Consider the following 24,136-nt stretch of genomic DNA (forward strand, 5'->3'; position numbering starts at 1 on the left):
AATGTAGTGGATGGATGGGGCATTGAATTGAACGGATAATCTCGTGTATACAGAGACATGTATGTAGTGAATGGATGGGGCATTGAATTGTACGGATAATCTCGTGTATACAGATACATGTATGTAGTGAATGGATGGGGCATTGAATTGTACGGATAATCTCGTGTATACAGAGAAATCTATGTAGTGAATGGAAGGGGCATTGAATTGTACGGTTAACCTCGTGTATACAGATACATGTATGTAGTGAATGGATGGCGCATTTAATTGCTTGGATAACCTCGTGTATACAGAGACAAATGTCATTGTGGTAATATATTGGGGCATTAAATAACTATAAGGAAATCTCGTGCAAACCAAAACAAACGTGTGTTGAAATATTGAGTAATTGAATTTCGCAGGCAATCACGAGTACACCGAGACATGTTTGTAGTGAATGGATGGGTCATTGAATTGCAAAGACAATCTCGAGTATACCGGCACATTCATCTAGTGAATAAATGGGGCAACGAAACACAAAGGCAGAAGACGAGACAGAGACCGCGGTAAGAGACCTGCAAGACCGACAACCTCTCAAAGACTGAGTCTTATGTGTGGTGAGTTGATTTATGTATTTTAGTTTGCTTTTCCAAAAAATGTGTTTCAGCCTCCATGTCACTTGGATAAGAGACTAACAGGCCTTCCCCTATTAAAGGAAAATACAATTTCCTCGCTTTTACAGATTAACATTTTCGTTAATAAAGAGGTTTTATGAAGCCACGATTCGTCAGTTCACTGGTGTATCATAAATAAATGTGTAATTCATCAGAATAAATCACTTTAGTTAACAAAATATTGTTAATAAAAATGGATGTTTGCGACGTCTCGACATATATTGTTGACGGAGAATTTATCTTTAATCAAAATCTCTAGTAATCAAAATTATTTTCAACAGTTTGGTCTATTAAAACTATTTATTCGTCCATATATTCTTCGCTGCACAACTGTAACTTCGTACAGCGTGTAAATTTAAAAATTTCTTGTCTAAGTAGCTGAATCCTGTACTCGATAGAAGGATTTCCAAGCCAGGCTCTTAACTTGCGGACAATCATTCCTTCGCTCAAGTCAATTGGCAACAGGAGGATCTGGCAACAGGAGGATCTGGCAACAAGAGGATCTGGCAACAAGAGGATCTGGCAACAGGAGGATCAGGCAACAAGAGGATCTGGCAACAAGAGGATCTGGCAACAAGAGGATCTGGCAACAACTGGCAACAGGAGGATCTGGCAACAGGAGGATCTGGCAACAGGAGGATCTGTTTACCAGGTACACATCCTATCGAAGGAAGTCGCTCGTGCGTCGCAAGAACGGGTGAGAGGTTCTTCCTGTTCTCAATAGGAAGGCTTCCTGCCTTTGAATCAAGCCTTGTAAAGGATACGATGGCCGCGCGATCTACATTCCTAAAGCCTGCCATCAATTTGACTTGTAAAATGAATGCAATCGTATCACTAAGAGCTTTTTCGTCTTGTAAATTTAGTTTTTTTCTTGCTGGTGTTCTTTTCTTCTAGTCAGCCAACCTCAGTTCTTCTTTTTATAGTGTTTGTGCATTCACTTTCGTTCGCTAGGGAAACATAAATCGTTTTTTCACTAGCATTCGTACGTCTTCCATTGCTCGTTAGACAAACGTAAATTTTTTCTTTTGTTTTCGTACATTCACCTTTGCTCGTCTTGGCGACCACAGTATTTCTTTTACCACTTTTCGTTCATTCTCCTTAACTCGTCCGGCAAACATAAGTCTTTTTCAAGACTCTTTGCCTGAAACAAAGAGAAGATGTCCGGTTGTACTGCCGGCATTCATCAGCGTCAACAACAAGCAAGTTAGCAACGAATTGCAGCAATATTTCTGTTGCTTGTTTGTTCAACTACGACGCAATCGCAGGGGCTGGTGAGTGGCGACTGAAATGTGCTCTACCTTTGCTTTAAAAATTCATTTGTTCAACACTGTGAACTTCAGGCGTATACATAAGGTATAGAGTGTGCATTATTCAGGGTGCACATTATAAAATTTCAATATGTTTCAAATATGATCATGAATTTAAACTCAGTGCGAATATGGGCATGCATAAACTTCAACAATGTACGAAAAGAATTTCAACGCAGCACATCTATTCCTTAAACCTAAATCATAAAGGAAGTTTATTTTAATGTGATGTTAGAAGCTTATTTTACAATGAAGTTTAAGTAAGAAGAACTCCATAACGAAATTGAGGATCAAATTTCAGATGGAAAACTTCACTATAATGTTCTATCAACAACGATCAAATGCACACCATAAGTTCTCAGCATCAGTAGTAAAACGTAACGTGTTTCGATAAATACAACTTTGCCAACATCGAAAACCATTCAAATATATATAAATGAAATTTACGCTTTAGTTTTTGGCAGGCTGTGTTACCAAACAACCACCTGCACTAATTAAATATTAGTAATAATGATTATTTAATATTATTGTTAATGATAAACAGTATTTATGCAAGGCAAACATGATATTGATGCAAGGTCTAAGGTGATAGTGAATTTTTTTCCGGGACATGAATGTTATTTTAATATAGGGTTGTAAAATTACGGAGCTAATTTACTCGGTTTTTAATAACACAAGCTTACTTAATACATTATTTAAATTCTAAAGACTTATTTCATAGCGCTTTCGAAACTATAAATAAATAATAAAGTTTGTTATTTTGGACTCGAGCGCCAACTGTCCATGTATATCACTGTGCCAGAGCTCAAAATAACGCACAAAGAAACAAACTTCCACATATATAAACGAGATTAAATGATTTAACAAACTTTCCACCCATGTATTTTAGCATCCATTCATCTTAGAACCTCAAGACTGAATTAATCCCGGGGAATGAAAGCAAGTCTATTGACGCCTTTCACAGCGTCTTCAAAATACGCTTGAAAATAACGCGAAATTTTGTGCCCGGCGCCCAATTCTTGGCAGTTCTTAAGACGCTCTTGACGCCTTTGATTCTGCCTTGGCAAGGCGTAATCTCGGCCTTATGATTAATGGTGACTCGTAGTGAGGGTAGTGATGTGAGGGTGGTAGTGAGGGTAGTGATGTGAGGGGTGGTAGTGAGGGTAGTGATGTGAGGGGTGGAGATTTGAGGGGTGGTAGTGAGGGTAGTGATGTGAGGGGTGGTAGTGAGGGTAGTGATGTGAGGGGTGGTAGTGAGGGTAAAGATATGAGGGGTAGTAGTGAGGGTAGTAATGTGAGGGGTGGTAGTGAGGGTAGTGATATAAGGGGTGGTAGTGAGGGTAGTGATGTGAGGGGTGGTAGTGAGGGTAAAGATATGAGGGGTGGTAGTGAGGGTAGTGATGTGAGGGGTGGTAGTGAGGGTAGTGATATGAGGGGTGGTAGTGAGGGTAGTGATGTGAGGGGTGGTAGTGAGGGTAGTGATGTGAGGGGTGGTAGTGAGGGTAGTGATATGAGGGGTGGTAGTGAGGGTAAAGATATGAGGGTTGGTAGTGAGGGTAGTGATGTGAGGGGTGGTAGTGAGGGTAGTGATATGAGGGGTGGTAGTGAGGGTATAGATTTTAGGCAGTTATATTTTAATGACAATATTTTTGGGGAAACAACAATATTTTGCAGGAATATTGTCTAACAGCAAAGTAATTGTAGACCATTAACTTGGTGGTTATATATAATTGATTATCATCGTCTAATGGTAACACTATTTAATGACTATTACTTGATGGCTGTAATGGTGAACTAATATTTTGTTATCTTCCTCTTTTTATGTAATGAATGAAGGAAAAATGGCTCACAGATGCCACAAAAAAAAGCAATTCTGTCTTAATTTGACTCCCCAGTCACAATGAGACAGTAGACGTGTTTTAAAGAGACTTGTTATTCACCTACTTTCTGTACAATATTTTCCTGACTTAAAAGAAACCTATTCGGCACTCGCTTTCAGTAAAATATTTTCCTTACGCATCGAAATCAGAAAATTTAAAAAATTTAAGCCAGATCGTACCACAGATAAAGTAATGGAGTAAGAATTTCAGAAAACTTTCAAACTTGAACGCAATTGTCAATAAATCAAATTACAAATAGATTTATAAACATTTTATCTGTGTGAGCGTTGAAGAGAAGGTTTGCGAAGGCCTCTGACAATCGCAGTATTTTCTTACTGGCTGCGGATTTACACCCACAACTCACCGCTAAAATTTGATTGATCTTAATCACTCGGAAACACCTGAGATATGCTATTCATCTTCTATTGTTAATAAAGCCTTGAGAAGTAAATGATGCTAATACTTCCATAAAATAAGATGATATATTTTATATATATCTATATATATATATCTATGTATATTATAACGCAGATCACGTGCCTTATTTTATTCGCACGTGGCTAGTAACCAGCGCGGAGGGATGGTGTAGCGGCAAACACTTTTCCGCGCAAGAATACTTTTCCGTAAAATTCCAGGAAACTTCAATGTTAAAAAAGAACAGATATATATTATAAAAAATTATTTTAGTTTGAAATTACCCTGAGTTGCCATCATAATATGCATTTAACCAGTTAATATATTCTAGCTCAAGGGAAACTGTTACTAATTTTAGTTGAAGTAATCTTCTTAAATTTTTGTTGGCATGCGAGTTTCATTGTGAATTGCAGTTACTTGCAAGGGAAGACGTTTATCTTGCTGTTCTTTCGAAATAATCGGGTTTTAGTTAATTTTTTTAATGTGTACTATTTATGACTACTAATTGAGAGCATTATATTATATGTATTACATGGCGGAACAACTGGATTGGTTTTACCGTATCATGAGGCTACAGCATTGCATGAAAATAACACAACAACATTCGGTGAAATAAAGCATGAATGTTTAACAGGTACCAAGCGAAAGCAAGAGAAACAGCAAGACACAGCACAGAGACAGCCAGAGGCAGTACAGAGACAGCAAAACACAGCACAGAGACAGCAAGAGACAGAAAACGCAGCACAGAGACAGAAAGAGGCAGCACAGAGACAGCAAAACAAGGCACATGAGGGGTGGTAGTGAGGGTATAGATTTGAGGCAGTCATGTTGTAATGGCTATAATTTTGGGGGAATGACAATATTTTGAAGGAATATTTCCTATCAGTAATGTAATTGTGGACCATTAACTGAATGGTTATAAATAATTGATTATCATCGTCTAATGGTAACGCTATTTAGGGACTATTGCCAGATGGTCTGTCACGATGAACTAATGTTTTATTATCTTCCTCTATTCATCTAATGGACAAAGGAAAAATGGCTCTCAAATATCACAAAAAAATTTGTTTTAATTTGACTACCCAATTACAATGATGCAGAAGAATATGTGTTTTAAAGTAACCTGTTCATCACTCAATTTCAGTAAAATATTCTCCTGACTCCTCGGAGACAGAAAATTTAATAAAATTCAAGCCAAATCGTAGCACAGATAAAGTAATGGAGTGAGAATTTCAGAAAACTTTCTAACTTGAACACAATTGTCAATAAATCAAATTTCAAATAAATTTATAAACATTTTATCTGTGTAAGCGTTGAAGAGATGGTTTGCGAATATCGCAAAATTTCCGAATATCGCAATTTTTGTCCGAATATCGCAAAATTTTCCCACTGGCTGCGGATTTACACCCACAACTCACCGCTAAAATTTGATTGATCTTAATCACTCGTCAACCCTTAGATATGTTTTTCATCTTCTATCTATAATAAAGCCTTGAGAGGGAAATGATTGTAAAACTTCCATATAATAAGATGATATAATTTGTATATATATCTATGTATATTATAACGCAGATCACTTGCCTTCTTTTATTCGCACGTGGCTAGTAACCAGCGCGGAGGGATGGTGTAGCGGCAAACACTTTTCCGCGTAATAATACTTTTCCGTAAAATTCCAGAAAGCTTCAATGAAACAGAAAAACTTGATATATTATCAAAAACTATTTTAGTTTGAAATTACCCTGATCTGCATGCATAATATGCATTGCAACAATTAATTTATTCTAGCTCTATGAAAACTGTTAATACTGTATTTCAAGTTGAAGTAATCTTCAAAGTTTTGTTGGCATGCGAGTTTTACTGTAAATTGAATTTACTTGCTAAGAAAGACGTTCATCTTGCTCTTCTTTTGAAATAATTGAGTTTTGATGATTTTTTAATATGTGTTATTTATGACTACAAGTTGGGAGCATTTTATTATATGTATTACATTGAGGAACAACTGGATTGGGTTTACCGTATCATGAGGCTTCAGCATTGCATGAAAATAACACAACAACATTCGGTAAAATCATGCATTAAGGTATAACAGGTACCAAGCGAAAGCAAGAGAAACAGCAAGACGCAGCGCAGAGACAGCCAGAGACCGCAAGAGACAGCACAGAAACAGAAAGATACAATGCAGAGATAGCAAGACACGGCACAGAGGCAGCAAGAGACAGCAAGACACAGCGCAGAGACAGCAAGAGACAGCAGGACACAGCACAGAGACAGCAAGAGACAGCAGGACACAGCACAGAGACAGCAAGAGACAGCAAGACACAGCGCAGAGACAGCAAGAGACAGCAGGACACAGCACAGAGACAGCAAGAGACAGCAGGACACAGCACAGAGACAGCAAGAGACAGCAAGACACAGCGCAGAGACAGCAAGAGACAGCAAGACACAGCGCAGAGACAGCAAGAGACAGCAGGACACAGCACAGAGACAGCAAGAGACAGCAAGACACAGCACAGAGACAGCAAGAGACAGCAAGACACAGCGCAGAGACAGCAAGAGACAGCAGGACACAGCACAGAGACAGCAAGAGACAGCAGGACACAGCACAGAGACAGCAAGAGACAGCAAGACACAGCGCAGAGACAGCAAGAGACAGCAAGACACAGCGCAGAGACAGCAAGAGACAGCAGGACACAGCACAGAGACAGCAAGAGACAGCAAGACACAGCACAGAGACAGCAAGAGACAGCAAGACACAGCGCAGAGACAGCAAGAGACAGCAGGACACAGCACAGAGACAGCAAGAGACAGCAAGACACAGCACAGAGACAGCAAGAGACAGCAAGACACAGCACAGAGACAGCACAGAGACAGCAAGAGAATCATGGTAATCGAGCCGCCCTCGCGAACCCTCAAACGTAAGATTATTCATGGAAATCCATATTTAATTTCTACTTTCGCCAGATTTTTATGAGGGAAACCTCAAATTCGACAATGCTTTTAATTTACACACATTAATTCAAAATGGGAATGACTTTCCGGTAGAAGAAATCTTGCGAAAAATTTAGGAAGTGTTCACAACTTTCGACATACAGGCAGACATTAAACTTTGTGACAGAATTATTCACGTTAAATATTTTTATTGATATGTGTCATCTTTCAGCCTCGACATATGTCAAACAACTAAACGTGATTGTAATGTATATTATCAATTTTCTTTCACTTTATTATAAGCGAAGAGTCGCCTACGGGCATAAAATTTTTGAAAAAAACTGAATTACCATATTACCTCTTGAAAAACTGAATTACCATGTTACCACTCGATAAACTGAATTACCATATTACCTCTTGGAAAACTGAATTACCATGTTACCTCTCGATAAACTGAATTACCATGTTACCTCTCGATAAACTGAATTACCATGTTACCTCTCGATAAACTGAATTACCATGTTACCTCTTGATAAACTGAATTACCATATTACCTCTTGATAAACTGAATTACCATATTACCTCTCAATAAACTGAATTACCATATTACCTCTGTCTCTTATACACATCTAGATGTGTATCAACAGGAGGATCTGGCAACAGGAGGATCTGGCAACAGGAGGATCTGGCAACAGGAGGATCTGGCAACAGGAGGACCTGGCAACAGGAGGATCTGTTTACCAGGTACACATCCTATCGAAGGAAGTCGCTCGTGCGTCTCAAGAACGGGTGAGATGTTCTTCCTGTTCTCAATAGGAAGTTTCCTGCCTTTGAATCAAGCCTTGTAAAGGATACGCTGGCCACGCGATCTACATTCCTAAAGCCTGCCATCAATTTGGCTTGTAAAATGAATGCAATCGTATCACTAAGAGCTTTTTTGTCTTGTAAATTTAGTTTATTTCTTGCTGGTGTTCTTTTCTTCTAGTCAGCCAACCTCAGTTCTTCTTTTTATAGTGTTTGTGCATTCACTTTCGCCCGCTAGGCAAACATAAATCGTTTTTTTTCACTAGCATTCGTACGTCTTCCATTGCTCGTCAGACAAACGTAATTTTTTTTCTTCTGTTTTCGTACATTCACCTTTGTTCGTCTTGGCGAACACAGTATTTCTTTTTACCAATTTTCGTTCATTCTCCTTAACTCGTCCGGCAAACATAAGTCTTTTTCAAGACTCCTCACCTGAAACAAAGAGAAGATGTCCGGTTCTACTGCCGGCATTCATCAGCGTCAACAACAAGCAAGTTAGCAACGAATAGCAGCAATATTTCTGTTGCTTGTTTGTTCAACTACGACGCAGTCGCAGGGGCTGGCGAGTGGCGACTGAAATGTGCTCTACCTTTGCTTTAAAAATTCATTTGTTCAACACTGTGAACTTCAGGCGTACACATAAGGTAGGGTGTGCATTATTCAGGGTGTGCATTATTCAGGGTGTGCATTATTCAGGGTGTGCATTATTCAGGGTGAAAATGACGACTTATTATAGTCCTTAGAATTAATCAGTGTTATTTTCTGATCAGTGTTGAATTTGATCAGTGACCGAAATAAATCGGCCTTGATCATTAATACTTTATTTTATATTTTTATAAATACTTTTTTTTGTTTATACTTTATATTTTAGACTTCAGTGTTCAGCGTGCATATATTTTTTGGAACTCCCGCTTATTGATAACCTTATCTAGAGGGTTAGTAACTTTATTCGATTTGTAGTACCCTCATTTTAATTTTATTTCAATAATTTTAATAAGTAATTCATTTACTTGTCTTAAGCTTGATTCCGAACAGCGTCAAATATCAGTGTAAAAGCAGCAAGTGACCAACTAAAATTGTAGCCGATTTATCGGCGGCCGCCTCTCTGGCCAATCGCTGACCTGCATGCCAACATGTTCCGTTAATTTTAATAGTTTTAATAAGCAATTCATTTGTTGGCTTGATTGTGAACAGCATCAAATGTCAGTCTAAAAGCAGCAAGTGACCAACTTCCATTAATTTACAGCTAATGCCAATCTGCTGCAATTTACAGCAGGTCGTGCCGGGCGGTTCTGTTCTTAACAGCATTTGCTGGTCCAGGCGTCGCTTGCTATCCTGGACCACGAAACCTTACAACTGTCGTAAGTTCAACGGCGAGCTGATGTTCTACGATGATCGTAAGTTCTTTACTAACTTACATGTGATATTTCATCTTAAATATATTTGTTCTAATTTCAGTTATTTTATTTTATTGCTTTGCCTGTCATAATATCGAAGGAGATTCTCTTGAGATTATTGAACATTCTCGCCTATTAAGAAGTATTTCACTCTGCACGGCCCCACCATTCACTCTGCACGGCCCCACCATTCACTCTGCACTGCCCCACCATTCACTCTGCACGGCCCCACCATTCACTCTGCACGCCTCACGTCCGGCACTCAGCCCCAGGTCTCAGGTTGCGCCGGTTGTTGTATTCGGTTTACGGCGCAGAACAAAACTGACAAATCGAGCCTGAGTTTATAAAAGTTTTGAGGCGGTCAAGAGGTCAACAAAATACTACCTCTCTGAAAAATTACAAAAATAATGTAAAATTTTTATCAGTTTTCTCATTTGCGAGATTGAATTTCCTCTCAAGTATTTATTCACTACTTATTTTTTTCAACAAATGTATTCTCTAGGATTAAGTCTAATAAATATTAATGAATTTTTAATAAAAAATTCATTACTTACTATTGAATTGTGTCTTCAATTTTGTATTCGATTTATCTGTTATGTAATTGAGAATTTTAATTTTTAAACAATCTAATTTTTTATTTTGCGGCTGAGAATGCAGAATGCCGATATCCACGTAGGAAATCGTACCCATGGATGAATTATTAAATTGAATTATTAATTCAACCATGATCGTACCCATCCCACCGCTTCTGAAATTTGAAAATAACAGGGCCTATACTTTCAAAAAAGTTAAGTGATCGTAAGTTCNTTACCTCTCGATAAACTGAATTACCATATTACCTCTTGATAAACTGAATTACCATGTTACCTCTCGATAAACTGAATTACCATGTTACCTCTTGATAAACTGAATTACCATATTACCTCTCGATAAACTGAATTATATTTCGTGGATTATAATTTCGGATCCTCGTAGCATGTACCATGTGATGATAATGAGAATATTTCTGGATACCAAACAACGACTTATTATAGTCCTTAATAAATCAGTGTATTTTCTAATCAGTGTTTAATTTGATCAGCGACCGAAATAAATCGGCCTTGATTATAAATACTTTATTTTACTTTTTTTTATAAATACTTTTTATATTTTGATTTTAGTTTACATTTTAGATTTCAGTGTTCAGCGGGAATATATTTTTTTTAACTCCCGCTGATTAATAACTTTATTTAATGGGTTAGTAACTTTATTCCAGCTTCAGTACCCACATTTTAATTAATTTCCATCATTTTAAGGAGTAATTCATTTAGCTTGCTTCTGTACAGCGTCAAATGTCAGTCTAAAAGCAGCAAGTGACCGACTTAAAATTGAAGCCGATTTATCGGTGGCCGCTTCTCTGGCCAATCACTGACCTACATGCCAACATTTTCCGTTAATTTTGATAGTTTTAATAAGTAATTCATTTATTGGCTTGATTGTGAACAGCGTCAAATGTCAGTCTACAAACAGCAAGTGACCATCTAAAATTGTGGTCGATTTATCAGCGGCCGCCTCTCTGGCCAATCGCTGACCGGCAAGCCAACATTTCCCGTTAATTTACAGCTAATGCCAATCTGCTGCAATTTACAGCAGGTCGTGCCGGGCGGTTCTGCTCTTAACTGCATTTGCTGGTCCCGACGTCGCTTGCTGTCATGGGCCACGAAACCTTACGACAGTCGTAAGTTCAACGACGAACTGATGTTCTACGATGATCGTAAGCTGTTTACTTAGAAATATTTCATTCTATACAAAGATATCTTTTTATAAATTCAGTTATTTGATCGCATTGCTTCGCTTGTCAGGATATCGAATGAATTTTTCACGAGATTATTGATCATTCTCGAGTATTAATTTTTCAATCTGTCAAGGCCCCACCATTCACTCTGCAAGGCCCACCATTCACTCTGCACGGCCCCACCATTCACTCTGCACGGCCCCACTCTGCACGGCCCCGCCATTCACTCTGCACGGCCCCACCATTCACTCTGCAAGGCCCCACCATTCACTCTGCACGGCCCCACCATTCACTCTGCACGGCCCAAACACTCTGCAAGGCCCCACCATGCACTCTGTACGGCCCCACCATTCACTCTGCACGGCCCCGCCATTCACTCTGCAAGGCCCCACCATGCACTCTGCACGGCCCCACCATTCACTCTGCACGGCCCCACGTCGGGCCACTCAGGCCCAGGTCTCAGGTTGCGCCGGTTGTTGTATTCGGTTTACGGCGCAGAGCAAAACTGATAAATCGAGCCTGAGTTTATAAAAGTTCTGAGGGGGTCCAGGGGTCAATAAAATGCGACCTCTCTGAAAAATTACAAAAATAATGTAAAAATTTCATCAGTTTTCTCATTTGCGAGATTGAATTTCCTCTCAAGTATTTATTCACTACTTATTTTTTTCAACAAATATATTCTCTAGGATTAAGTCTAATAAATATTAATGCATTTTTTTAGTTTTTAGATAATTTAATTTATTACTTACTATTGAATTGTGTCTTCAGTTTTGTAGGTATTCGATTTGTCTGTTATATAATTGAGAATTTTAATTTTTGAACAATCTAATTTTTTATTTTGCGGCTGAGAATGCAGAATGCCGATATCCACGTAGGAAATCGTACCCATGGATGAATTATTAAATTGAATTATTAATTCAACCATGATCGTACCCATCCCACCGCTTCTGAAATTTGAAAATAACAGGGCCTATACTTTCAAAAAAGTTAAGTGATCGTAAGTTCATCAGACATTCATTGACGGCATTTCAAGCAAAATCCACCAATCATAGATAAGAAAATAGAGCGTAAGTACTTATGTTAACTTAGCGAGTTTTGAAACTATGGCCCCAGGTAGGGAAAATCAAAATTATTTACAGTGCCCATAAGAACAAATAAAAACATCGTTCAGTAATAAAATTTTCAGAAAACTCAATAAATAAAAAAATATTTCCTGGGGTTCCAATATTTCGAAATTAAAGAACATTAAAACTAGTTCTAATTTATTCGCCCCTTTAATTAAATTATAAATTCATGTTTGAATTTGAATAAGATTTATTCATAGCTTGGCAATGAATTAGTACAATTTCATGATTAAATTGCCACTGCTCCAAGATTATGTTGCATGCGCTGTGCAAGCAATCTATGCAAATAGATTAGGATTTTAATTAATCGAGTTAATTATCTCATTTGGAGCTTGCAATATGGAAACCGAATACCTCAGTGTTCTTAAAAAAATAAATTTAGCATCTAATTCCGCACATGCGAACTAAAACCAGTTTGCACGACGCCTACGCATATTCACTTCTTACCCGCAGTACAAGTCAAGCCACAATCTTATATTCATTTCTTCAGGGATGTCTGAGTCTTATTTATCTGAGACCGCTAAGGCGGCCACGAGACATAAGAACTGGCTTTCCATTGGCAAGAGACATGAGACATGGATTCCCTTGAGACATGAGACATGGCTTTCCATTGCCATAAGGAATGGCTGCTCATGAGCCATGAGACATGGTGCCTTCAAGCCCTGCTTCCCTACGTTCCTCATCGCCCGCCTCATCATTCGAAAAATCTGCATACGTTCTGCCTCATGAGCAGGCATTACTCTCCTGTTCAGCTGCAGGCCTCGCTAAAGAGGCCATCGCTGAGGCCATTACAGTTGGGGAAACCATACCTGAGGCCATCCCCGTTGAAGAAACCATACCTGAGGCCATTCCAGTTGGGGAAACCATACCTGAGGCCATTCCAGTTGAGGAAACCATACCTGAGTCAATTCCAGTTGGGGAAACCATACCTGAGGCCATCCCCGTTGGGGAAACCATACCTGAGGCCATTCATGTTGGGAAAAAGATAGCCGAGGCCATTTCAGTCAATAAAACCATAGCTGAGGCCATTACAGTCGATAAACCATAGCCGAGGCCATACCAGTCGAGGAAATCATAGCTGAAGCCATTCCAGTTGTTTAAACCATAGCTGAGGTCATTCCAGTTGAGGAAAGTGAAATTTAGCCGAGGTTTCCATCATGCGTGTTGTAGCGACATTATTTTTTTGCAATAATATACTTCCCAGTTTACAGTAATATTCTTTACAAAGTATTTTAAAATTAACTGCACAAACTAAATTGAAGTTAGAATGTAATTAATAATCTTCCCTTACTATTATTATTTAATTGGAACCTAAATCACAACTTCTTCCTAAGTGTTGAGTTTTTTTCAGTCTACTTCACATTTTACATCCTACTCTCAGGTTCCACACCATTAGTTCATTAATTCAAATTCGATCCTAATTCATTATTGTACATTCATTCCTTTATATTCATCCCTCGTGCCTCACCGCAGTTTCAGTCATTCACTTCATTCTTTAAATCACGTTCATTCTTCATTCCTTGCAGCTGACTCATTCCTTCATACTCATTCATATTTATTTACTGCAGACTCATTCCTTCATGTTTATTCATAAGTGTCACCGCAGAGTCATTCTTTCATATTTATTTATAATTCTTCACAGCACATTCATTCCTTCATACTCATTCATATTTCCTTCTTGTACACTCATTCCTTCATATAATCATTCATGATTCCTTCTTGTAGACTCATTCCTTCATATTCATTCATAATTCCTCCTTATAGACTCATTCCTTCATATTCATTCATAATTCCTCCTTATAGACTCATTCCTTCATATTCATTCATATAATTTCTGTTGAGCTTAATCCAAACGGTAAACAAAATTGAACTTTTATTTCAAAGCCGACTGGTCCAAATCTTGAGAAAGCAGGCGCATTCTCAGAATATTGATGATAGAACCACACATTAACGCTTGGTAGCGGTTCCGTTACAGGTTATCGACGTTATACCGACGAATAAACCCTGCCCAACATAACTGTAGAAGCAAGAAGTATCTTTTAAATTATACAATTCTGCATAACAGCAATAATATTCCAATGTCGCATTAAGTTTCAATAAATACATTCACAGAAGCCAATTTAACACACCATGACAAACTGAAGGCTCTGTATATCGTAAACTGTGTCGCATCAGAAAGTCCTCAAAAAATCGAATGTTTTCTCCCACCAGATCCGCAGTTCTTCTATCGAATAAAAGAAACAAATAGCTGTAAGATAATTGGTAATCAAATTATAAGTTCAATCAGCCTAAATTTAAGACGCATTGTGCCACCTATAACAGCTCTGGACCCACCTTAATTAAAATCTTTAGCCACCAAGCGGTTAAGCTGTAACTTTAAGAGGTATGTAAAGAGACCATATAAAGGGTAATTATGATAGTAGTAGGAGAGGCAGACTGCGAAGGAATAATAAATTTAACTGGAAGAACTCGGTTCTTCTTATCAAGGTAGGAATATATATCGAGTATTTAATTTAAGTTAATAAGCCTATGGCCAAGGTGTTTAAACCACAGTAAAGGGCAATGCCCAAGATCGAGTCGGTGTCTGCCTCCTAAATAAAGCAAGAGCGAAAATGCATTTAAACTTAAATAAACAAAACGAAAAGTGAGAGTGATCACTCAAACAAAAAAATAGAATTGAAAAGGTATGGCGTTAATTACAGACTGCCGAAGCGCGTCCAAGAAGAAAGGTGCTTTCACCATCAAGTTACAATGCCACACTGCTATTTACAAATTCATACCAATAATAGGTATGAAGAAAAAGAAACTTAGAACCTAAGTAATATGGAAATTTCTAACATTCCTTCTTGTAGACTCATTCCTTCATATTCATTCATATAATACCTTCTCGTAGACTCGTTCCTTCATATTCATTCATATGATATAATAATAATAATAATAATAATAATTCCTTCTCGTAGACTCATTCCTTCATATTCATTCATATTTCCTTCTCACTGACTCATTCCTTCATATCCAGACTTCATACCTCACCGTGAGCTCATTTCTTCATATTCATTTTTTGCAGTAAATACGATGAAAAAGAACAATACACGAGAGATGGAAAACGTTTTTTAGATGTAAAAAAATGCAAAGGTATACCAGATGATTATAGTTTTCTAAGATACCAAAGAAATTACTCTCGATGGGCAACTGCTTTAAATTGTGAGGTCCGGAAATGTACAAGGAATCCGTCTCGTTCGCCTCCGCCTATACGTACATAGTGGCTTGGGCCCGAGAAGTCACGAAATGGTTAAGGAAAGTAAAATTTCTACCCTCGAATGATGATCAAAAATTCGAAACAATAATTAGTTATGGCCTCGGCTATAACTAAAAAAACTGCGTTGTAACACATCCATGCGACAACATTTCTTCTCGCTTCGAGTCACCGACACGTGGAGCAGCCTCCCTGATAGCATAGTTGACGCTCCGAGAATGAACGCCTTCAAGAACAAACTAGACGAAGCTATGCAGGAGCATATGTTCAGTCTTAAAATTCCTAGCAAATTACGGACCAGTCAATAAGTCCAGCAGCTATCTCAAACAACCGTCGCTTATGCAAAGACCGGGTTCAGAAGGCCGGATCTGTTGTAAAATCATGTCACGAAAAGTGCAAGAAACGGCAACAGGCCATGGACCTATTTCTTCAATCCCCTGCAGCAACGGGCCCTCCATGGAGCATAACCACGACGCGGGCCATGGAGACAACGTCCCCTGCAGCAACGGGCCCTCCATGGAGCATAACTACGACGCGGGCCATGGAGACAACGTCCCCTGCAGCAACGGGCCCTCCATGGAGCATAACTACGACGCGGGCCAGCAACATGGCCCGCCACATGGAGCCCACATTGCAAATTATTAGTCTGAGGTCGAGCAAAATTTGGCATCTGCATACTATGCGATTGTGAATACCTGCAAATTGAAGAAAAAATACTGGGGAAAATACTTTTGCTTCATACCGAAGCACTGCAAAAACCTTCTCCCTCATTGCTCCAAAATTAACGCACTGAATTATCAGAAGTTCATGTGACCGTGGAGATGAGTTTGAACCTCGAAGTAAAAACAGATTTTCTCCGCGTACCATCGACAAACTTTTTCCTATGTAGAAAAAATTATTCAGTGCATTTCTCCCACCAAATTCGGTGACCAATTTTTCGAAGATTTTCATGTAAAATTTGACCAGCTGGAGGATTATATATTAGAATTATCTGTCCACATAGACGACAAAATTTCACTCGAGAGAACCGGCCTTAATCGCGCTGAGCGAATATGTCATATTTTTTGTAAACACGTTTTCTGCGACTCTTGCATTACGCTGCGGCTGGAACAACAGTAAGTACAGGCTTTGACTTTACCCTAAATATGCTTACAATTATGTACATAGGGTGATACATTTTAAACGCGCACATTATCCCAAGAAGAATATTAATCATGTTCACGTTTTTATATGTTCTTTGTAACTTTTCCTTGTCATTTATGCAGCTACTTCAAATTTTTTTCAGTTTCATAATTTTGTTTTACTTTCAAGTTCACAATTCAGTGCATGCGATCACTTCTTTCATTATTAATTGCCGTGGCAAATATTCAGTAATTGAGCGCTGAAAAAATATGACGTATTAAATTGCCGTAGCAAATGTTTAATGATTAAGTGCTGAAAAAATATTTTCGTTAAATTCCGTAGCATACATTTTTAATTAATTGTCGTAACAAAAATTTTTTAATTAGGTAACTGCCGTAAAAAATATTACGTCATAAATCGCCTTTGCGAATATTTCTTAATTAATTGCAGTATCAAACATTTTCTAACCAATTATCGTAGCAAACATTTCGTAGTTAAGTACTGACAAATATTTAAAAAAAATTGCCGTAATAAATATTTATTAAATACTTGCCGTAGATACGAAGTTACCGCCTCATAATAGTCACAAAAAATGTAGTGTAATAAATGAAATGAGCAAATTGTCGTTCCATTTCCATGTGATAATAGATATTGATTATTAAAATTAGCGTTGCATTTTTGTGTTGCAGTTCGTCGTGCCCGATGTGTTGCCAGCCTGTCAGCCACCGCGCCTGCCGCGACGAATTCCTGGCCTTCAAGAAGGGGGAAGATGGTGCGAGCACCAGCTAACTGTGATAAAACTTGATGACCAGCGTGCCCTGCAAGCCCTGCACGGCGCAGCGGGGAAGATGGTGCGAGCACCAGCTAACTGTGATAAAACTTGATGACCAGCGTGCCCTGCAAGCCCTGCACGGCGCAGCGGGGAAGATGGTGCGAGCACCAGCTAACTGTGATAAAGTTTGATCCAAACGAAGTTTAATCACCTTTCTACATTAAATAATTTGAGTCATAGATAATTTACTGTCTAGCATTACCTTGATTGATTACTTGTAATCATGCAACCTTTATGATTACCTTTATGATTAATGCATCAATAAAAGTGTATCGTTAATAACTTTTCATTCTCGTCCATCTTCCTTTGTTTTGTCTCCTTCATACGTTAGTATTCATTTCGTTAGTAATAAATTCGTTAGAAACCATTCGTTAGTATCCTGATCATCGTCGGGTCACCAATAAACACAATTTGTGTGGATGTAGAGATACGGAAATATAAGAAACAAGTGCTACTTAAATTTTGGGAAAAATTGCTTCTAAATATAAATGATGAGAAATGTACAGATCACAATTAGTTGAATGATTTATATGATCACCTCAGCTCCTTAACCGACAGCCGCAACAAAAACTTTTGTCCCAAGAGATATTTTTCGGTTTTTCAATTATGATGTTTGAAATAAAGTCAAGAAACCTCAATAGTTTATATTTTAACTTGAACACGAAAAACAATTATGACAAGAATGAAATCCTACATGAAAAATTCTAAATATGACAAAAACCCCGAGGTTGATAAGATATTTGCAGAGTTGACCCATATTACGGAAAACCTCTTCTTTATTTTCTTTGGCAGGCTAGAAATCAAATTCTAAATGCTGCTCATATCAATAAAGTTACATTCGTGCAAAATCAAGTCCCATAAGTCCTAGGTAGAACTTGCTTGGGTTTACCATCTTATATTTACCCTCCTTTTGAAAAAGGCCCATGAATTTTCGATAGAGTTGAAAACTGGAGAATTTTCAGGCCATGGTGTTATTTCTTCAATGCTTAAATCTTTAAGAAGCTTTTTGATAGGACCGACTTGATGAAAAGGAGCTCCATCGCTTCTAGAAAATACAATTCTGATCATGAAACTGATTGTAAGCTGAGGGAGGTGAAGGAGATAAAGTGTTCCTGTTCACTTAACTGAGAAGGGCCTAGATGCTTCACCGTGGGCGCATGACATTCCGGCTTGACGCGCTCACTTGATATGTAAACTAAATTCCGTATTATTTAAGGGGACCGACCGTGCTAAAATTTTCAATTTTGGCGTTTTTCGGTTTTTGTGCTCATCTGAAAGCTGCAATTCTGCTCTTTCCAATGGTACCACTGCCATCGCTGTACGCCAATATTTACGTTAATGACGTCTCTTTAAAGGGAAGCGGGTGGGAGAGTTCTTTAAGAAATTAGATATAAATTAATTAGCTAGTTTTCTATGAATTTCACGTTTTCTATCAATTTTTTCGAAAAATTTATAGGAGCAAAATGTTTTTTATTTTACATTTTACGTATGTATGTGAAGTTTCATGACAATCGGATAATAACTGTAGAAGTTTTCCGTATGCCCGTTCGGTTCCCTTAACATTTCCCCAACTAACGAAGGAATAATTAGAGCTGTAATTTTTATGACGTTTTTGTGCAGCTCGAATGACAGATAAAATATTGAAATAGTAGCGGACGGTGATGAAAGAAAAAGGTTTGCTTTGCAACGAATTATTGGCCTCTCGTTGCCGTCGTTAGTCCACAAGTGACTGGAAATCTGCATGAAAATCAAAATAAATCGTTAAAAATTAAAACAAATCGTTAAAAATCGAAATAAATAGGTGTATATTAAAATAGATCGTTTGAAAATTTAAATCAATTGTTTAAAATCGAAATAAATTGTTGAAAATCGAAATAAATCGCTGAAAATCAACATAATCATTGAAAATCCTAATAAATCGTTGAAATAAAAAAATCGTCGCTGACAGTCCATTCTACATTGAGGCGTTAAGTAGCAATATCTTAGTTTGTGTGAGATAAAATTTTTTATAAAGAATATAAAAAACAATTATACGCCGCTCAAATTCATCTTGCCTCCATCGGAAAAAGTTTCCGCATCATTTTAAAATCCAATTGTCGAGCTTGAAAATATCAATACCATGTCTTGTCTTTCAATTATTACTTTGTTACTTGCTTAACCTTTTAGGTCACGGCTCTCGGTTAGCTTGTTAAATCATGGCTCCGGTAATCGTTCTAAGTCACGGTTCACGGTTAGCTTCTTAAATCACGGCTCATGATAAGCGTTTCAAGTCACGGTTTACGGTTAGCTTGTTAAGTCATGGCTCCGGTAAGCGTTTTAAGCCACGGTTCACGGTTAGCTTCTTAAATCACGGCTCATGATAAGCGTTTCAAGTCACGGTTCACGGTTAGCTTGTTAAATCACGGCTCCGATAAGCGTTTAAGTCACGGTTCACGGTTAGCTTGTTAAACCTCGGCTCATGATAAGCGTTTCAAGTCACGGTTCTCGGTTAGCTTGTTAAATCACGGCTCCAGTAAGCGTTTTAAGTCACGGTTCACTGTTAGCTTGTTAAATCACGGCTCCGGTAATCGTTTAAGTCACGGTTCACTGTTAGCTCGTTAATTCACGGTTCCAATTACAGGGTGTGCAGGCGCTAATGTTTAATCTGCTAGTAAAGTGTGGACAAGAACGGCCATGATGCTGGGCGCTGCGTGCATTCATTCAAAGTAATCGTGTGCCTAAAATTCAGTCACTGATATATTATATGCGAGGTTTAAATTAATAGATGAACACTTTTAAAATTGTCTTTTAATTTTCAAATTATGCCGAAACATTGTAAGTAAATATGTAATTTTCATATTAGTTAGAGACATTTGTTAAACCATCAACTGTTAACTCAACATCGTTCTTCAAACTGTATTTGTAAAGTATCAATAGCGCAAACTAGCTGTAGTTGGTTTCTTGATACTGAGCCTGCAGTCAGGCAGCAATAATATCTATAGTGATACACCTTAATACACATTTTAGGTGTTTATTTCGTTATATAGGGGTAAGTTGTATAACATACAGCTAAGAAGAATATTTCTTTCCGACCGATACGCTATTCGTCATTAATTATTTTAGTTCCGCTTCGAAAATCGCTGTTCTTTGTCATTCGATTTTTTCTTTGTAATCGCTGTTCTTTGTCATTCCATTTGTTCTTTGTAATCGGTGTTGTTTGTCACAGCCATGGAGGCAGCAAGTGAACGATCTCCACGGTCTAATTGAATTACATTTCCTTCAGGTTTAGTTTAGATTTTTTTTCAAGACTTCATGCCGAACGACCAATCAGCTCATGGGAAAGAAGGTCACAACATATTTTTTTGTAATACGACTCGACCTGAGATAACAAGGAAGTTTCGTCACACCTATTCTACACCGTGATAATTCCTGTGACAAGACGCTTCCGTTTATGACTTCAGACCGAGGTTAGGTTAGGCCTTGATTGTTTTCTAAGCCACTCGTTGCTTAAGGCGGGCTAATGGTATTTTACTTCATAAATATGTATGCACGGCCCCACCATTCATTCTGCACGGCCCCACCATTCATTCTGCACGGCCCCACCATTCATTCTGCACGGCCCCACCATCTACTCTGCAAGGCCCCACGTCCGGCCTCTCAGCCCCTGGGGCCGGATTATCAAAACTTCGTAACTTTTTGTACTTACGACAAAAAATTCTGTGGTACGTAAATACACCCTAATTTTGGCATTATCAAAACTTTCGTAAGTCTTAGCTGAAAGCCTAAATTTTTTTCCCGCGCAAATGTTATTATAATACCACCGCTAGCATTACGTTGTCATAGCAACGCCACTCGTAAGTCGAGCCCCTGGTCTCAGGTTGTGCCGGTTGTTGTATTCGGTTTGCGGAGCAAAGGAAAACTGACAAATCGAGCCTGAGTTCACTTGCTGTTGAATTTTGTCTAAAATTTAGTATTCTAATTGTCTAGGAATTGAAAATTTTAAGTTTTATTAATTTTTTTATTATGCGGCTGAGAATGCAGAATATCGATATCCACGAAAGAAATCGTACCAAACACACCGCTGCTGAAATTCAAGGAAATCGGGTAGAAAAAATCAAAATTATTTACAATTCAAAAATAATAAATACAAACCACGTTCTGCAATAAAATTTCAGAGAGCTCAATAATTTTGCCAAAAAAATGATGGGGTTCCAATATTTCGAAATTCAGGAACATTTAAACGAGTGCTAATTTATTCACTCTTTTACTGAGAGCATAAATTAATGTTTGAATTTGAAAAAGATTTATTCATTGCTCGGCAATGAATTAGTATAATTTCACGATTAAATTGCTACTGCCCCAAGATTATGTTTATTATGCTGTGCAAGCAACCTATTCCAATAGATTACGACTTTTAATTAATGGACTTTATTATCTTATTTGGAGCGTGCAATATAGAAAACGAATACATTTGTGCTCTTAAAAACGAAAACAAACTCAGGATCAAATTCCGTACAAGCGGACTAGAGCCATTTTGCACGACGTCTACGCATATTCACTTCTTATCCGCAGTACAAGTCAAGCCACAATATTATATTCATTACTTCAGGGATGTCTGAGTCTTCTTTATCTGCGACCGCTAAGGCGGCCACGAGACATGAAACATGACTTTCCATTGACTTTCCATGGATTCCCATGAGACATTAGACATGGCTTTCCATTGGCAAGAGACATGAGACATGGATTCCCATGAGACATTAGACATGGCTTTCCATTGCCATGAGGAATGGCTGCTCATGAGCCATAAGACATATGGTGCCTGCAAGCTCTGCTTCCCAACGTTCCTCATCGCCTGCCTCATCATTCGAAAAATCTGCACACGTTCTGCCTCTTGAGCAGGCATTACTCTCCTGTTCAGCTGCAGGCCTCGCTAAAGAGGCCATTGCTGAGGCCATTCCAGTTGGGGAAACCATACCTGAGGACATTCCAGTCGAGGAAACCATAGCTGAGGCCATTCCAGTTGGGGAAACCATTACTGAGGCCATTCCAGTCGAGGAAACCATAGCTGAGGCCATTCCAGTTGGGGAAACCATTACTGAGGCCATTCCAGATGGGGAAACCATAGCTGAGGCCATTCCAGTTGGGGAAACCATAGCTGGGGCCATTCCAGTTGGGGAAACCATAGCTGAGGCCATTCCAGTTGGGGAAACAATTACTGAGGCCATTCCAGTCGAGGAAACCATAGCTGAGGCCATTCCAGTCGAGGAAACCATTACTGAGGCCATTCCAGTTGGGGAAACCATAGCTGAGGCCATTCCAGTTGGGGAAACCATAGCTGAGGCCATTCCAGTTGGGGAAACCATAGCTGAGGCCATTCCAGGTGAGGAAAGGAAAGTGAAATTTGGCCGAGGTTTCCATCATGAGTGTTGTAGCTTCATCATTTTTTACAATAATATATATCCCAGGTTACAACAATACTCTTTACAAAGTATTTATAGATTAACTGCAAAAACTAACTTGAAGTTAGAATGTAATTAATAATCTTCCCTTACTATTATTATTATTATTTAATTGGAACCCAAATCGCACTTCCTTTCTCAGTGTTGAGTTTTTTCAGTCTACATTACAAATCCTACTCTGCCTCCCCGCAGGTTCATTCATTCACTTTCATTCTTCAACGCATGTTCATTCTTCATTCCTTGCCGCTGGCTCATTCCTTCATACTCATTCATATTTCCTTCTTGTAGACTCATTCCTTCATATTCATTCAGAATTCCTTCTTATAGACTCGTTCGTTCATATTCATTCGTAATTCCTTCTCGTAGACTCATTCCTTCATATTCATTATTTCCTTCTCGCACTCATTCCTTCAGATCCAGGCTTCATACCTCACCGTGAGTTCATTCCTTCATACCTACTCATTCCTTGCAGTAAATTCGATGAAAAAGAACAGTACATGAGAGATGGAAGAACCTTTTTATTAAAAAAAATGTAAAAGAATAAAAAACGATTATAGTTTTCTAAAATATCAAAAACAATATTTTTGATGGCAGACTGCTTGAAATTGTGATTCCAGAAATGTACAAGGAATTCGTCTCGACCGCTGCCTCCGATACGTTAATCGTCGTCAATGCTGTTCGTACATAATGGCTTGAGACCCAGAAGTCACGCAATGGTTAAGGAAAGTAAAATTTCTTCCCTAGAATGATAATAAAAAATTCGAAACAAGAATTAGTTATGGCCACGGCTATAACTAAAAAACTGCATTGTAACCTTTCCACGCGACAACATTTTTTCTCGCTTCGAGTCACCGACATGTGGAACAGCCTCCCTGATAGCATCGTTGACGCTCCGAGTATGAACATCTTCAAAAACAGACTAGACGAAGCTATGCAGGAGCATATGTTCAGTCTTAAAATGCTTAGCAAATTACGGACCAGATGAACTTACGATCTCTTGACTTTTTTTGAAAGTATAGGCTCAGGCAATAAGTCCAGCAGCTATCTCAATCAATCTTCAGTTACGGAAAGATCGGGTTCCAAAGGCTGAATCCCTTGGGGATCAAGTCACGGAAAGTACAAGAATCGGCAACAGGCCATGGGCCTATTTCTTCAACGCCGACACTTCTATTCTATTCTTATGCTGTTGAGCTCTCAGGCTGTCATG

The 24,136-nt window shown here is 38.5% G+C and overlaps 1 protein-coding gene across 1 annotated transcript; it reads left to right on the plus strand.

Annotated features, from left to right (window-relative positions):
* The first annotated feature begins 500 nt into the window (after positions 1-500).
* LOC108673096 (cylicin-2-like) lies at positions 501-13,329 on the plus strand. The gene is made up of 5 exons (XM_018160878.1): positions 501-545; positions 1,119-1,350; positions 6,344-7,169; positions 7,830-7,971; positions 13,015-13,329. The coding sequence occupies exons 1-5, from the start codon at positions 501-503 to the stop codon at positions 13,327-13,329; spliced, it is 1,560 nt and encodes a 519-aa protein (XP_018016367.1).
* The last annotated feature ends 10,807 nt before the right edge of the window (positions 13,330-24,136 follow it).

The sequence above is a fragment of the Hyalella azteca genome, unplaced genomic scaffold (genome assembly GCF_000764305.2).
Source record: "Hyalella azteca isolate HAZT.00-mixed unplaced genomic scaffold, Hazt_2.0.2 contig4152, whole genome shotgun sequence".
NCBI classification, from domain to species: domain Eukaryota; kingdom Metazoa; phylum Arthropoda; class Malacostraca; order Amphipoda; family Hyalellidae; genus Hyalella; species Hyalella azteca.